Raw genomic sequence first — 15651 nt, 5'->3', positions numbered from 1 at the left:
TTTAATCTTTTAACTTTATGCATCAAGCAAAAATTTAATTATATGCAACATTCACTGACTGGAAGAAATTTGTTTAACATTTAAACCTAATTTTTGCATATTCCAGCTCATAAAATAAAATATTTTTTTGTGTTTACCCTCACTCTTTCAAATAAATGCAAGTAAAACACAGCAGAAAATATATAAAATCAAAGACTAGCGGTTCTGTTGCTCTATTCTCACCTATAAAGCAGGAGTGGCGTAGGCGGAGGTTAGGGTGCAGGTGTGCCACAGCGGTCAGTTGAAGAATCCGCGAGTTTCTCTCTGAATTTCACATTACGTCGTAGCGCACTAGGTGCTAGCTCGGAAGTTATGGGGTTGTTTTTTTTCGCTGTAAAAAGAAGTTTTCTTCCCACGCAGTGATCAGCGGACGCTAATGTTTTTGTCACTTTTTATGGAATCAAACTCAAAGTAAGGTCAGTACTTCCACGCTTTAAACGCTGCACACTCTTACTCTCTCCCGTACTCGATATATTATCCATTGTTCATCTGCACACAGCTGTTGCTACGAACGTCGCACTCGCTTACGTCATTGTCATGAGACACTCTCGCAAGAAAATCACGGTTTTAGTAACGCAGTGTGCTAACGGGAAAGTAACAGTAATCTAATTACTGTTTTTGCAATAGTAATCCCTTACTTTACTCGTTACTCGAAAAAGTAATCGGATTACAGTAACTCGTTACAAGTAACGCGTTACTGCCCATCTCTGGCTGCAAGTGCTTTTTATGCAGTTTTTGCAAAGCTATATGTGGAAGGAAACTGTGACTTAGGACAAGCTGATGGCATAAGAGGTAAGTACAACTCCTCCAGTTTCATATGCAAAAAAAATTATTGTGCTAGCTTACGTGGTTGCAGTGCTACCGGGATTTAAAAATAGTTATGCAAAACGGAGCGTGCCCGCTCCGACCGCCTTTAAAGGGTTAATAAACTCAGCCGTCTGCTCCTTGCTATCTAAAATATAACAGGACATTTGCGTAAATTCTCGATCATCTCACACTTCTGTTTAATCAGTTTTCCATTTGACGTTTGTTCAGCTTTAATCTCAGCCAAACCGATTTACTCACAAATAAAATACTGAAAAAAGCCAAACAATAACATTTTTACGTTATCTTAGTGACTTATATTTCATGTTTAACCTGAGTAGCGAAAAACCGCGGGGAGTTTGAAAACGATGTGCCGGGAGTTCGCTGTTCTCGCTCTGGCTAGCTATTGAGCTGGTGGGTAACAGACGTCTCCAAAAACGTCGGAGCATTTTTGCAAATATGTGACGTCTTGTTTGAAGCCGAAGGATGTGGCCCCTAAATTTGGACACAGTGGGGGCTGCATCCTCCCAAGGCCTATTACGTCACAGCGATGTGACGAAGGCTGTCCAAATTTGTAGACTCCTCCAACGGAGTCAAGGCTCGCTAGAGCCGGCGAGAACAGCGGCACATCATTTTCAGACCCCCGCGGTCTTTCGCTACACAGGTTAAACATGATATATAAGTCACTCAAATAAATGTTATTGTTTGGCTTTTTTTCAGTGTTTTATTTGTTCCTGAGTAAATTGGTTTGGCTGAGATTAAAGTTATAGTTTTCACACAGCTGAATAAATGTCAAACAGAAAAGCGATTAAACAGAAATGTGAGATGGTAGGGAATTTACTCCAGTGTCCTGTTATATTTTAGATAGCAAGGAGCAGACGGCTGAGTTTATTAAATTCCACTGCAAATTTCATTAAAAGTTCAATAAACTATCATCTTGTCTTTATTTTTAGTTAGCACATACCTTAAACACTTCACGCTGTAAGCTGATGATAGTTATATAAGAGCAGATGCATGCTGGTGCAATAAGCTGTACGTTTTATGTCCAATTGATTATCTGATCAGTCAGCAAATCGCAAAAATAAGGCGACTAGTCAACTAATCGTTTGTGGTAGCCTTATTAAAGACCCTCAAGGTCACCTTACAACAAAATAAAAACATAAGGTAAACAAAAACTAAAAGAAGTTAAACAAGGTAAAAAATAGACTAAGACTGTGTCATGATAAAGCATATAGATGGGTTTTAAGATGCCAAGCAGAGTGCTGTTGTGTCTTTTGAGATGTGAGGGTGATGGCTGACAATGGCAAAGCTTGAGTGCAGGGCTGCTCTTACAGCAACAGAGATAAAAGAATGAAGACAAATTCCTCTTACCATTTTGGCAATATCTGCTGGGGGCAGGAGCGTAGCAGGATGATAATTCTTTGCCCCACTTCTTCCTTGCAGCCCATGCAGAAGGAACTTAGCCACCATCCCAGGAGAATGAGAAACTGATTTTGAAACTCCTCGGATGCTGCGTCCACTGGGTCCATTCTGAGCAGAGTGTACAGTCATTAGGTGGAGTGTGAGGAGTGAGAGCTCAAATACAGGACACGAACACAGGCAGGCAGAATTATAATCTATAGAAACAACACAGTGGGTCCACATGAACTGGCATTCAGACAAAGAACAAGACTCTAAATACATAGAACGTGTGACAGCGGGGGAGAGGGACAAATGGCTGAAAGGGAAGCAAAACTAAAAGTAAAGCACAAGGAACAGGCACTCTTAAAAAATAAAGCATTAAGTGAGAAAACAGACACATGCATGAATGCACACAAGAGGTTGTTTCAAGTTTCTGTATTAACCCTAAAGCATGGGTGTCAGACTCATTTTACATGGTGGGCCACATGTAGCTCACTTTGATCTTAAGCAGGCCGGACCAGTGAAACTCTCGTCACTGTCAGTGTAAAGAAGTTACATGTTTAATTGTTTTTCTGCATAATGAAGAAAAAGCTGCTGTGACAAAGGAAGAAATCTGCCAGCATGAAAAAGTTCTGGTAGCTCACTGCCCAGAGGCTGCCCAGCTTTGTTTTTTGTTTTGTTTTTAAACTGTAGTTGTGGAAAAAAAACCCTTGAAATTTCTATAGTCTGTTTTTCACAAAGTTAGAAAGGTTTTATTAGAGACATAGCTTTTGCAAGCAGTGTTTCACAAATTATGCCAAATTGGCATCCTCAGGTCTTTCTTTGCTGCTGGTTCAGTGAATTTTGGTCTAAGAATGATGAAACCTGCAGTTTCAGAATCTGTGAGATGTCAGCTTACAGCACCGGTAAACAGACATGTGCTTCGTGTTTACGTCTTTTTATGGAATCTCCTGCTCTTTAATCGTTTGGTGTTTTACCTGTTTGGTGGTTGTTGAAATGGTTTTGTTGCTGAGATTTTGAAGTTTCTGTGGATACCACACGTCTATATTTAAATATATAGAGATATGGTACATTCTGTTTAACCTAATGTTCTCCCTCTCGCCCCCAGTACTGGGTAGCATTGAGTTTCAATAAGTTAATTGTTTATTGCTCAATTACTTTGTTTAGTGTGAATGGCCATATGGGAAGTTTTAATCATTATGAAAAACTGTAAATACAGTTACAAGTCCATTTGTGTCTGTGTGCGGTGAGCACAGATCACGCAAGTTAGGAATTCCAAATAACTTCAAGCGCACATTCAGGCCTATGAAGACTCACTTAGACACTCAGGCACTCTGTATCATTGACATGCAACCAGATGCTGCTAATTTTATGTTTTCGCTTGTTTCTTCACTTTTTCCCAACACACTTGCATTTAAATCTGGCCCCCTGTCTCTCTGTGTACCTGGCTGGTACTACTATACTTGCTGTCTTCAGAATGTCTGCCCCTCCTTCTTTCACATAATGGTATGATCCCAGTCTGACTTTGAGTGTGACTGGGCACATGGTGTGTCAATCAAAATAAAGTCCCACCCCCACTTGCATGGATTCTCAGCAGACCTAAAGACTTGTATACCAGCGATTAATAACTGACATATGAAACTATGTGGCACCCAGGCTGTACGTTTGACACCCCTGCTCTGAAGCAACCGGGAACTAGGACTAGAGTGAAAATTTCAAAGTTAAAAACAAATATACAACAAAATAAGAAATTAAATTCTTTTTCCCCATGTAAGGGTTCAGTATGCTCTTTTTCCAGGACAAGCTGTACCAGGAGGATTACCAGCAGGTGGTAACCGAGGAGGAGCAGGAACAGATCTCAGCCAAGCTGAAAGAGGTGTCTGAGTGGATGGATGAGGATGGCTATGCTGCCACCACCAAACAGCTGAGAGAAAAACTCTTTCAGCTGAAGAGCCTGTGCAAGGACATGTTTTTCAGGGTTGACGAACGACACAAGTGGCCGGAGCACCTGGCCCGCCTGGAAAGCCTGCTCAATAGCTCCAGTTTCTTCTTAAAGTAAGTGGTTAGAAGGAAGGAAATGTAAAGTTAGTCATGAGCCAGTCGTTGACTGAGTTTTTGTTCTCTTAAAGGAGTGCGAGGCTGATCCCAGAAGATGATCAGATCTTTACTGACGTCGAGCTAAACATGCTAGAAAAAGTCATCAATGAAACAATGGTAGGTGGTGACAAGCTTTTTCTTGCCTGAAAGCCTGCGTATCTGAAAAGCCTTTCCTCTTGAGAGAAATCCAGGGTTTCTCGCCCAGACTTTACATGCCTGTTCACATGGGCTGAATTTGTCGCTATGTTTATAACTGAGCTTCGTGTGTGAAGTCATCTCTGCTTACTTTAGGTGTGGAAGAACGAGACGACAGCAGAGCAGGAGAAACGCTCTCCAAAAGAGCGACCGGTCTTGTTGTCCAAAGACATAGAGTCCAAACGGACTCTTCTTGAGCGAGAGGTCAATTACTTGTTTAACAAGGCCAAGTTTGCCAAGCCTAAACCCAAAGCCAAAAACAGTACAAGCACAGATAAAAGCAGCAAGGCTAACAGCACAGCTGAAGAAAATGTCAGCCCTCCTATAGAGGAAAGCACAGACACCAAGAGTGGTGGGTCAAACAGAAAAACACACATTATTTCCCCATTATTCTGTTAAACTAATTAGAAGTGTATTAAAATAACTTCATTATATCTTTTTTTTTTCTTCTTAAATTTAGATACAGGAAGTTCAGAAGAGATACCATCTGATGAAACCCCATCCACTGAGAGTACTCTCGACAGCCAATCACAACCTAAAGAAGAATCCGCAACTACAGGTTTGTACACCACACCTGTTAATTAGTGTTAGTTAATGGAGCCAATTAATGGTTTGACAATCTTACTGCTTCCATAGAAACTGGAAGCCAAAGTAGCAGTCAGATCCTCCTAATCAAATGTAGTTGATTAACTAATGATCCACCTGTGACCACATGTATACAAACTTTGACCAAGAACCAAGCTGAGGTGGGTGTCTCCCGAGTAGGACCCGGGATAGATTTGGGACCCGCTGGTGAGACTGTATCTATCGGCTGGCTTGAGACACCTCCGGCAGACTTCAACACCTAAAAATATAATTTCACTCACCACTGTATCTCCAGCTTGCAGAGAGAACATGGTCATAGTGGAGCTTTTACTGTTTTGCATATTTATGGTTCCGATCTCTGTCCTTTTTTCCAGGAAAACTGGAGAGAACCCAACCTGAAAACCACATAGAGGATGAATTATAACAGCTGGAACTGTAGAAGAAAAAATATTTATTGACAGTGTCTAAATGTTCAGCTTCTCTCTCAGACTGTTTTTTTTTTTTTTTTTTGTCTCGTTGACTCATTTGTTGAACCTCTGGACACACGGTGAATAGGAACTGGACATTTTTCTGCTCCTTGTCTCCACTTGAGTGTTTCATCTTCATGGATTCTATAAATGAGAAGTAGTTTCACATGAATCAAGCCCCAGACTGCATTCTTCCTGACAAAATGCCTTTTCATATCCACCACCATTATCTTATCAATGCTAATCCAGAGGGAGCTGTTTGGCTAGTTTACAATGTCTTTAATAACAATATTTGATGTTTTAAGTTGGTGGATATACAAACCAAGTTAGTGCAGCACTTAACAGTTTTGGTTACAGTCACAGCGGATACAGTGTTCTTGTTTTTGCACCAACCCATAATTCCTTTGGCCCTTTAAATTGCTGTCAAAAGTGTCATCTAGTATATTAAGCATATGTAAAACTATAAGAATGAAAAATGTGTTAATTTATTGAAAATTTAACTACAAATAATGTAGAGGAAGCCCCTATGTTTTTCAGCTAAAATTCTGAATCCAATGTTATCAGAAACATCCAGTGTAATGTTCAGAGGGTGGGATCCTGCCCTTCAGGGACAACTTGCTTATATTTCTTTTTTTTTTTTTCTTTTTTTTTAAACATTTTTCCTAAAATTCTGCTACTCAATGGACATTTTATTTATTGGTAAATGTTCCAACATTAACATGTTATCCACCAGCAGCACTTACAGATATTCACATGGTAGTGTCCTTTATGTGGCCCTTAGTTTTGATAGTTGACTTCCCCCGTGTGTGCAGACAAAACAAGATAAATACTGAGCTCCCAAATGGTGATGATTTAACAGTTCAACAGTGAGTTCACGCATCTGCCTCCTGCTGTCGTGATATGGCTGGATTTCAAAGACGTTTTCTACTGATGCTAATAAAGCTTTTGACAAGTGCTTCAATGTTGTTTTATGATGCCAGTCACACTGAGTGCTTTCAGAGTCTTCATATAAGCTGCTAGTAGAAGTGTTTAGCTTTTTGTTTACTGGGACATAACAGTGTGGTGCACATGTTTGCACCATTTTTCCTGTTAGAACACGGGAGTAAGGGGTTTGGGTCTGCTATATCCTTCTCTGTACTCTGAATAATGCAAAAGAAATCAGGGTGGAACCAAGAATAAAATTTGGAATGGGAGATGGAAACGATTCCTGTATTCCTAAACTGTTAATAAAAATATTTTTGTTTGTAATTTTAAGACACTTTGAAGAGTAATGTATATGTTCCTCAGTTTTTGTAAGTGTCTTAGTAAGGCTGAACTGGGGTTGAACTGCATAGTCCCTGATTTACCATACTGTGTATGTTTAATATATGTACCTTTACAACTAAATTAAGGAAAAGATTTTAAAAGTGGCTTGGTTTGTAATTATTGAGGCTGCTCATTCAAAAACTGAAACAAAGTGAAAGGTGACATGAATCCTCCTGTCATTAGGATTATTACATTAAGAACTGAGGCTGGCTGAGGGGTTTAAGAATATATATAAATCACCCCTGGTGGCCAGAAATCCCAGGGCAGTTTTTTTATTCCAGTTCCACACTTTGTGGAAAAAACAACAAAAAATGGCATTGCACAAAGTATCTCCCACACAAATACCAGGACAGTAAATGAAATTCACCGGAGGTTGGAGGTGTCTGAGGATAATTCTCTCCAGGATCTTTTATCAGGTGGGAAACAGACTACAGGTCAGGTTTGTGGCTCTGATTTGTCAAAACCACATAGAAAGTCGTACACTTCAGACCAATGCCCAGAGTACACTGCCGTACCCACTCCAAGGCTGGTTTTATGCTCTTGTGTCACGTAGCGATTTTCACATCACATCCTGTGTCACGAGACACAATCTTTGTTGCGCTTCAGCTGACAAGCAGAAGATCTTAGACAAGGGCAATGAGGTCATCAGCTGACTGGAAGAGAGCCAAGCAGATATGAATGGATATGGAACAAATTAAAAGCTCAAATTAATATTGTGTTTGTTTGTGGTTTTCACTTCAATTTATTTTAATATTTATGGTTATCTGCTAAAAGAATATGCAGACAGAAAATTGTGGTGGTCTCTTATTTTCTTGAATTATGCATATCTGTGGCTTATGGCATATTTAGGAGACCATCAAATATTGCTGGTATGTCAATATCAGTCACAGTAGTGTTGTTGTCAGCATGTAACTGTAACCATTTTCCAACACACTATGTTGGTTGGCTGTTGTATTGAATGTGTAATATATGACTCACCACAAAGAAAACATCTATATGTGCAGTTTATGAAATGTTTGGACCCTGAAGATTAAATTATGACCAAGGCAGGTTTCATTTTTTAATTTGTGTTTGTGTAATAAACATTCATTATATTTGTAAGCTTAAGTGGAATATGTTGGTAATAACATTAAATGTTTGCCATGAATACTAATGACAATAATATTGAGCCAAGTAACAGTTAACATATACCCTGCTGCAATGAAACAGCTAAAAACTCCATGCCAAGCCTTTGTAAACAGCATATGGCTAACTACAGGATCCTTCTGATTCTCATTTTTGGTTATTTTAAAAACAGACATTGAAAATATTGTACGTATTATTGAGAAAATGCATTCACTTTCAATTCAAATGGCCCTTGCAGAACTAATACAGGCAAAGTCCAAGTGTACTATGTGTATTTGTTAATGAGTTTATGAACAAAAGCATACACACGAGGACTTCAAGCACACGAGGGTCAAGAAAGTTACATCTTCCGTTTAAATCGGGAGAAAATGTTCATGAATCAAAAGAACAAAATTTTTAGTTTATTACAGTAACGTGAACTCAAATTCATAGCAACCTACTTTGACATATGAGTCAATGTGAAATCTTGTAAACACCTCGCATTGTTCCACTGAAGGCCAATCTCTTTTGTGAAAGGAAGAATCTAAATGAAGAGAGAGAGGGGAAAAAAAATACTTAGTACCCCTGAACACAACACCACAGCTAGAGAGGCCATTTCTGCTCAGCTGTCGTTTGTTCCATCGAAGAGACGAACAGCAAAACAACAAAAATAAAGACTTAACAGATTTCTTTATTGAAACACCATGACATAAACAATAAAACACATTTGCACGTAGCAGCATTGCGAAACTAAAACATGTTCCGGCCCATACTTGGTCCACTTTAAGAATGGATTTTTTTCCCCCCTATGGCCGTCATCACCACCCAGCCCGCAGAGTGCCTCCATTTTCCAGAGCCAAAAAACGCAACAACAGTCAATAAAAATGTCCCGATACTGTAAGTTATAACGCAGAAACAGCAACACCATCCCCGTTCGAAAGGTTGTTTATCAAAAAAAATATATATTAAAAAAAAAAAAGTGGCTGGCCCCACGGGGAACCTTTTGTCCCGGCTGAATCCAGACCTCTAGGCAGTTTGTTTGGTCTGTTTTTTACTTGCTCTTGGTCGGTTTCTCAGTCTTCTTAGGAAGGAGGACAGCCTGAATGTTGGGCAGCACTCCTCCTTGGGCGATGGTCACTCCCCCCAGCAGCTTGTTGAGCTCCTCGTCGTTTCGTACTGCCAGCTGGAGGTGCCGGGGAATGATTCTGGTCTTCTTGTTGTCCCTGGCCGCATTCCCTGCGAGCTCCAGGATCTCAGCAGTCAGATACTCCAGCACGGCCGCAAGGTACACGGGAGCCCCGGCGCCGACCCGCTCCGCGTAGTTTCCTTTGCGCAGCAGCCTGTGGACTCGACCCACCGGGAACTGGAGTCCGGCTCGAGAGGAGCGGGACTTGGCCTTTGCTCGGGCTTTGCCTCCGGTCTTTCCTCTGCCAGACATCCTTGATAATGTGGCTATTGACGACGTGGAAACAGTATAACAACCGTACAATGACGCCCTTAGAGCTTTACGTAATGCATTCGTGAATATAGCGCTATAAACCAGAAAGCGTTCTCCGATTGGACGAAAGGAACTGAACTCCACGAACCAATGGCACACCACATCCTTTAGCAATGCAGGTCCTCGGATGAGCAATGGCCCAATCCTAAAGAAGGATCGGCACGCTTAGATTTACATAGACATGCTATAAATAGGAGACTGTGCAGGAGGCGGTATTTTGAGCTGTGCTGTGTTGGGGGATTTAGTCAACGCGACGGAGAAACTGCCTGAGCCGGCAAAATTAACCCCGGGCCACAGAAAAGGCTCCCAGAAGGCCGTGAGCAAAACCCATAAGAGAAGGGGGCGCAAAAAACAGGAAAGAGCTATGTTATTTACTTGTGTAATGGCACGGTAAGATAAAGGCCATTGTTTTACACATAAGCAGGCATTACATTTTGTAATATGTATTTAATATGGTTGAAATACATCAAATGCAGCAATAAACACTGTATGTAACTTTCCCATTTTCTTTAGACCACATAATTAAACGTTTATGTTACATTAAAAAAAACTGAAGTAATAGTCTTTAGTGCCAAAGAAAAACGATTACAGGTCACCACAGAACTTCAATCTATACACCTAAAAACCACAAACCAGGGTGTAGTGGGTGTAGTGATGGATGCAGACCTAAACTTAGAAAAACACATTAAGACAATAACAAAATCAGCTTACTATCACCTCAAGAATATATCAAGGATAAAAGATCTGATGTCTCAACAGGACCTGGAAAAACTAGTCCATGCATTCATCTTCAGTAGGCTTGATTACTGTAACAGCATCTTTACAGGTCTAACCAAAAAATCAGTCAGACAACTACAGCTCATTCAGAACTCTGCTGCTCGAGTCCTCACTAAGACCAAAGAAGTGGACCACCTGAGGTCTTCACACCGGCTGCCTGTCCGTCAGAGGATAGACTTTAAAGTTCTGATGCTGGTCTATAAAGCTCTGAATGGTTTAGGACCAAAATACATCAGTGACCTCCTGACCCAGTATGAACTTTCCAGATCCCTCTGGTCATCTGGATCTGGTCTTTTATCAGTTCCCAGGGTCAGAACCAGACACGGAGAAGCTGCATTCAGCTTTTATGCTCCATATATCTGGAACAAACTCCCAGAAAGCCTCAGATCAGCTGAAACACTCAGTTTATTTAAATCCACGTTGAAGACTCACCTATTCCCAGCTGCATTTGAATAAAACACCAAATCCACACTTGTAAGCTTAAATTTCAAAACTTACATTTTAACTACTGATTTTATCTACTGTTTTTTTAATCAATTTTAAATCATGCTTTTTATTTGTTTTTGTTTTTTAATGTCTCTGTAAAGCACTTTGAATCACCTTGTTGTTGAATTGTGCTATATAAATAAACTTGCCTTGCCTAAAAATGCATACCCCAATAAGTATATTACAGACAGCTACACAACACGAGGTCAGTCAGTTAGAAATACAAGTCCAATTTCAGCTTCACACTATTTTTCATTAGAAAAAATCAGATGGTTACATACTTAAATTTACACAAAGTGTCATAAATCTGCACTGTCATCAGCACATTTTTCACCAATGCAAAGGTAGTGGAGCCCAGGATACGACTGGCCATTTTTGACTACTTTTCATTTTACCTTTAAAAACTATTTACCTTCCCTTGTTTGGTAAAATAATTTTCAGCATAATCTGACATGTCTGAATTTACAGTTATTTTTTTCATTCTGAGATACTGCATAAACACCAAATCACACAAAAATGAATTCAAAGTAGGAAGGGTTAGGGTTAGGGGTTAGTGAACCCCCCATGTTCAATGGTTTACTTTGCCAAATTCTTAATTTTTGCACCAGCACTGGAGAATGAAGAGAATTAATTCCATTAGAATCAGGCCTTACACTGAACGTCTTAATTCACTGGACCGGTCTGTTATGTTTTGATATTGTGTTTCATTTGTCTCCGATTTCTTCGTAGGGAACTTAAGTCTGACTTGTTCAAGTATGAACGTCTTTTTTTTTTTTTTTGCACAGCTTGTACACATTTTACTTTCACTTTACAAAATGGTTATTGTATTTAATTGTCATAAAGTGGAAAGAGTGAGAGGACCCAAATGCAAACACTGGAACAGAACTTAAACTTTTGTTCTGCCTTTATTTGTGGCAGAACAAAACACAAATGAAAAAGCAAAGGGAGACAAAGACTAAACTATCAAAACCTGAACTGGGTAACAACTAAACATAAGTACATGGAACATAAAGACCTGAAACCCAGACCACGAAGCACCTGAGACTCACAAACACAAGGGGAGATGAGCAGACAATCCAGCAACAAGCAACGAAAGATGGAAGATAGATTTTTTAATTATTATTTCACAAAGCAGCTGATGTGTAAGTGCTGTTTTAGCTTTGAAACTTAACATCGGCATTTTAATAAGTAAACTTAGTGGGTTTGGCTAAAAAAGTGTATGCTCACTGGACACTTTATTAGGTACCCCTTGCTAGTGCCTTCCAGACCGCCTTAATTTGTACTAACAGATTCAACAAGGTTCCTTCAAAACTTTAGACTATATTCATGTGGGGTATATTACTGTGCATCGACACAGTGAGCAACAAACCCTCGGTAGGCTGTTGTAAAAAGGAAATGAAAATCAGATACGATTACGCCACCTGCAGCCTGAAATGTTGATACAAGGCATATCTATGCTGAATTCTGACCCGATCATGTAAATGTTGCAGCAGAAATTGAGACTCATCAGCTAAGGCAAGGTGTTTTATACCTACCACTGTCCCGTTTTGGTGAGCCTATGCTAAATGTAGCCTCAGTTTCCTGTTCGTAGTTGACATGAGTGGCCAACAATGTGGTTTTCAGCAGCTGCAGCTCATGTTTTAAGCTTCATTTTCGGTCCATTTCGGTTACTATTGCTTTCCCCATCAGCTCGAAGCAAGTCCAGTTATTCTCTTATGACCTCTGAAATCAACAAGGCATTTTATTGCCACTCACTGGATATTTCACACCATTCTTTGTAAACCCTCGAGATGATTGTGTGGATTCTTGCTAGCAAGGGCAGCCTCCAGCACTGAGGCTCGCACTGAGAAACTGCCCCGGTCTTTATTTATACTTCAGTGAGCGTTTGTTCCTTACATTGGAATGTGGAGGTGTGTGTGTGTGGCCCCATAAACAACTTCCCTTAACCTGCTGGTCTGGAAAATCCAACAGTTCATCTATGTAAAAAAAGCACTTAAACTAAAACTGACATAGCTACGTTAATCCTACCGTAAAACAATAAGACAAGGTACGACGTCTCTCATGCTCCTAGGATGTGGGGGTGAACACCCTAGAATGTCACAGACCTCCTAGGATGAGACATTCTTTCAATATGCCACCAACTATATACTTCTACACACAAATGATTACATGCAGTATTCTACCATATGCAAACTTATATCATTAAAAGACTATACTGACTACTAAGTACAATTTTCCATTGACAATTACTAATATACTTATATTAATTTGTAATAGAACGATAAAATAATAATAGTAAAAAAAACAAAACAAACAACAACAGTAAAATAAAAACAATTTAAACTCAATTTAAAATAATCAATAAAAAAAAATGATACATAAAACTAACCACAGTTGGCCAGATTAGATTCAAGTACAGCACGGATGTGATTACTTACATGCAGTTAAACAAAAAAGGTCACAGTTGCTGCTAATAACACGATGAAACCAACACGAGCCTGCTCAGAATACACAAGATGCACCTGAGCTTATTTTTGATATCAACAAGTACAAGTTCAAAGAAAAATTATTTGCTCTTTGTGTGTTTACTATGCTGTGAATTTAATTTAATAATTTTATTTCATTTAAAGTAGCCTCAACTCGTCTCACCTCATGTCTCAACCTCCACTGAGATCTCTGGTGCAAGGAGAGGATTTGAGGAAAGAAATGGCGAAACTGAAAAATAAGAACTGAGAAAGAGGATTGGATTAAACAGCTGCATTTAGTTTGTTCTTGAGCACAGTAGTGAACTCCAAATTGCTCCTGGTCTGATATAAAAGCTTAATATAAATGCCAGTAAATGAAGTACACTGTGTAACCTTGAGGTGCAAAACACAACATCAAAGTTCAAAAGACAAAAATGAACAACTGATAATCAAATCAGTGAACCCTTTCCTCATAGTATCTACCACCAACAAAACATTTTTAGAATGCTAGCACTCTCCTCCAGTACCTTGGCGCACCCTGTACCCCCACAACATCCAAAGACTTGAGAAATTCAGCATGAATCTTATCTTGGGCCGCCTCCTCCAAACAGAGGCTAAAGAACCCCTTTGAAACCACAGACTGCAGTCCACAGGGGGAGGACATTGACAGTCTTACCCACTGCATCACAGGTTTTACATCAGCTCTTTACCCTCAGCGCCACTGGAGGAAAGAACTTTCAGTTTGCTATCCATCTACAATGTCCTCACACCTCCAGTCCTGCTGGAGGTGTGATGGATGTCAGCACTGCTCTCCCTGAAGTGTTCAGGACCGCAATCATCCACAATGACCTGGCCAAGATACTAAACTCTAAGTTGACCCTGCATTCAGAATAAAGTGGTGTAAAAAGTCAAAGGACTATATATAAATACCAGTGCATTTCCATCTGCTATTGGCTCTAATTCTCACTTCTAATGTTCAAACTACATCACTGACTTTAATGAACATACAACCTCAGAGTGATTTCTTTAGTCAAGGTAAATCCATTCATGTGCACGGTATAGCTGCCAAACATGGCTTTCCCTGATCATTCTTAGCTAGCTAGCTATGAATGTTAACAACTGATTAGCTTACAAACACACATTTAACTTACAAGAAAGTGTGCCAGGGCCTCAAGTCTTTTTGTCAGTTAGTCCAGTTTACTGCAGAACACCTCACACTGTCAGTTTGAAACAGTCAGGTTTGGTTTTGGAAAATAAAGGCTGGACCTCCTCTCTCCATCCCCACTCCATCCACCCTTCCCAAACTAACATATGCAAGTTTCTCTATGATTGCAGCTCCCAGTCAAAGCTATCATTATGACGTTGCATGCCAATTTTACAACATTAAGTTAGTAATTGGAATTAAGCTCATGAGAAAGAATACCCCATGAACACTAAGCAGCATGATGAGAACTACTAATATTGGCAGAAATATTTATTTGAAGATAACTTTACTGGTTTAGGCTGTGTGCAGGCAGAAATGGTGGACCCAAAATGCAGACTCATGGAAACAAATTAAACACAAGGTGCTAGAAATCAAAAACAGCAAATACTGGAGCCCAGAAAACAACTCAGAAAAAATTCAGGGGCCAGCCTGGAGGTTGACAGCACAAAAGTCCAAACCTGGGCAGTTCAGGAAGCCGACCGTGCGAAAAGCAACGGCAGCGAGGCAAGTGAAGGAGGTCCGGAGGCCGGCCACGCAGAGAACAGCGGCGGCGACACAACAAGTCCGGAGGCTGGCCGCGACAGCGATGATGACCAGGAAATGGCCTGGAAAGTGGCCAGACAGGGCGAGGACGAGCAGGGCGGACAGGGTGAGGACGAGCAGGGCCAGACGGTGCGGAGACCTCCGGCGTAGACAAAGTGGAACCAGCCCATGCAAAGGCCTCAGGCAGAGACGAAGCAGGACCAGATGGCAGCATGGCAACCGCAGGCAACGAAACAGATGGTGGTGCTGCAGGCGACAGCGTGGGAGCCGCAGATGGTGGCGCTGCAGGCGACAAAGGCTAGACAGGCCTCTCGGAACCTCCAGCAGAGACAGGAGATGGCTGGAGTGGTCCAGAACCCCCAGCAGGAACAACAGACCAAGGCCGGACGGGGCCCTCGGACTCTCCAGCAGGAACAGGTGGCTGAACTGGCCCCTCAGGTCCTCCAGCGGAGACGGAAGACAGCTGGAGCGGTTCTCCGGAACCCCCAGCGCGAACAGAAGGCTGGACGGGCCCCTCGGTCCCTCCAGCAGAGACAAACAAAGGCTGGTGCAGCTCTCCAGAACCCCAAGCAGCAGGAACAGATGGATGGATGGGCCCCTCGGGTCCTCCAGCAGGACCAGGTTGCAGAACAGATGACTGAGGAGAGGAGTGACGGTGGCGCCTGTATATATATATATATA

General features: G+C 41.0%; 2 protein-coding genes across 2 annotated transcripts in view; one reads left to right on the top strand and one right to left on the bottom strand.

Moving 5' to 3' along the window:
- hyou1 (hypoxia up-regulated 1) overlaps positions 1–6842 on the top strand; it is a 30259-nt gene extending 23417 nt beyond the window's left edge. The window contains exons 20-24 of the mRNA XM_005949367.3: positions 4043–4299; positions 4374–4458; positions 4633–4888; positions 4997–5095; positions 5496–6842. Coding sequence (XP_005949429.1) covers positions 4043–4299; positions 4374–4458; positions 4633–4888; positions 4997–5095; positions 5496–5545 — 747 coding nt within the window. The 3' untranslated portion in view covers positions 5546–6842. The remainder of the gene's footprint in view (positions 1–4042; positions 4300–4373; positions 4459–4632; positions 4889–4996; positions 5096–5495) is intronic.
- Positions 6843–8668: 1826 nt separating this feature from the next.
- Positions 8669–9542, bottom strand: LOC102297385 (histone H2A). The gene has a single exon (XM_005949366.3). The coding sequence runs from the start codon at positions 9433–9435 to the stop codon at positions 9049–9051; it is 387 nt and encodes a 128-aa protein (XP_005949428.1). The 5' UTR covers positions 9436–9542; the 3' UTR covers positions 8669–9048.
- Between the last annotated feature and the right edge of the window lie 6109 nt (positions 9543–15651).

The sequence above is a fragment of the Haplochromis burtoni genome, unplaced genomic scaffold (assembly GCF_018398535.1).
Source record: "Haplochromis burtoni strain Fernald_Lab_line unplaced genomic scaffold, NCSU_Asbu1 Contig_589, whole genome shotgun sequence".
NCBI lineage: Eukaryota > Metazoa > Chordata > Actinopteri > Cichliformes > Cichlidae > Haplochromis > Haplochromis burtoni.
Note: the sequence above shows the minus strand (reverse complement) of the source record. Positions and strands in the feature narration are given on the sequence as shown.

What these genes read in the sequence shown, in the direction of transcription:
- LOC102297385 (XM_005949366.3), bottom strand. Translation starts at nt 9,435, where the DNA reads ATGTCTGGCAGAGGAAAGACCGGAGGCAAAGCCCGAGCAAAGGCCAAG.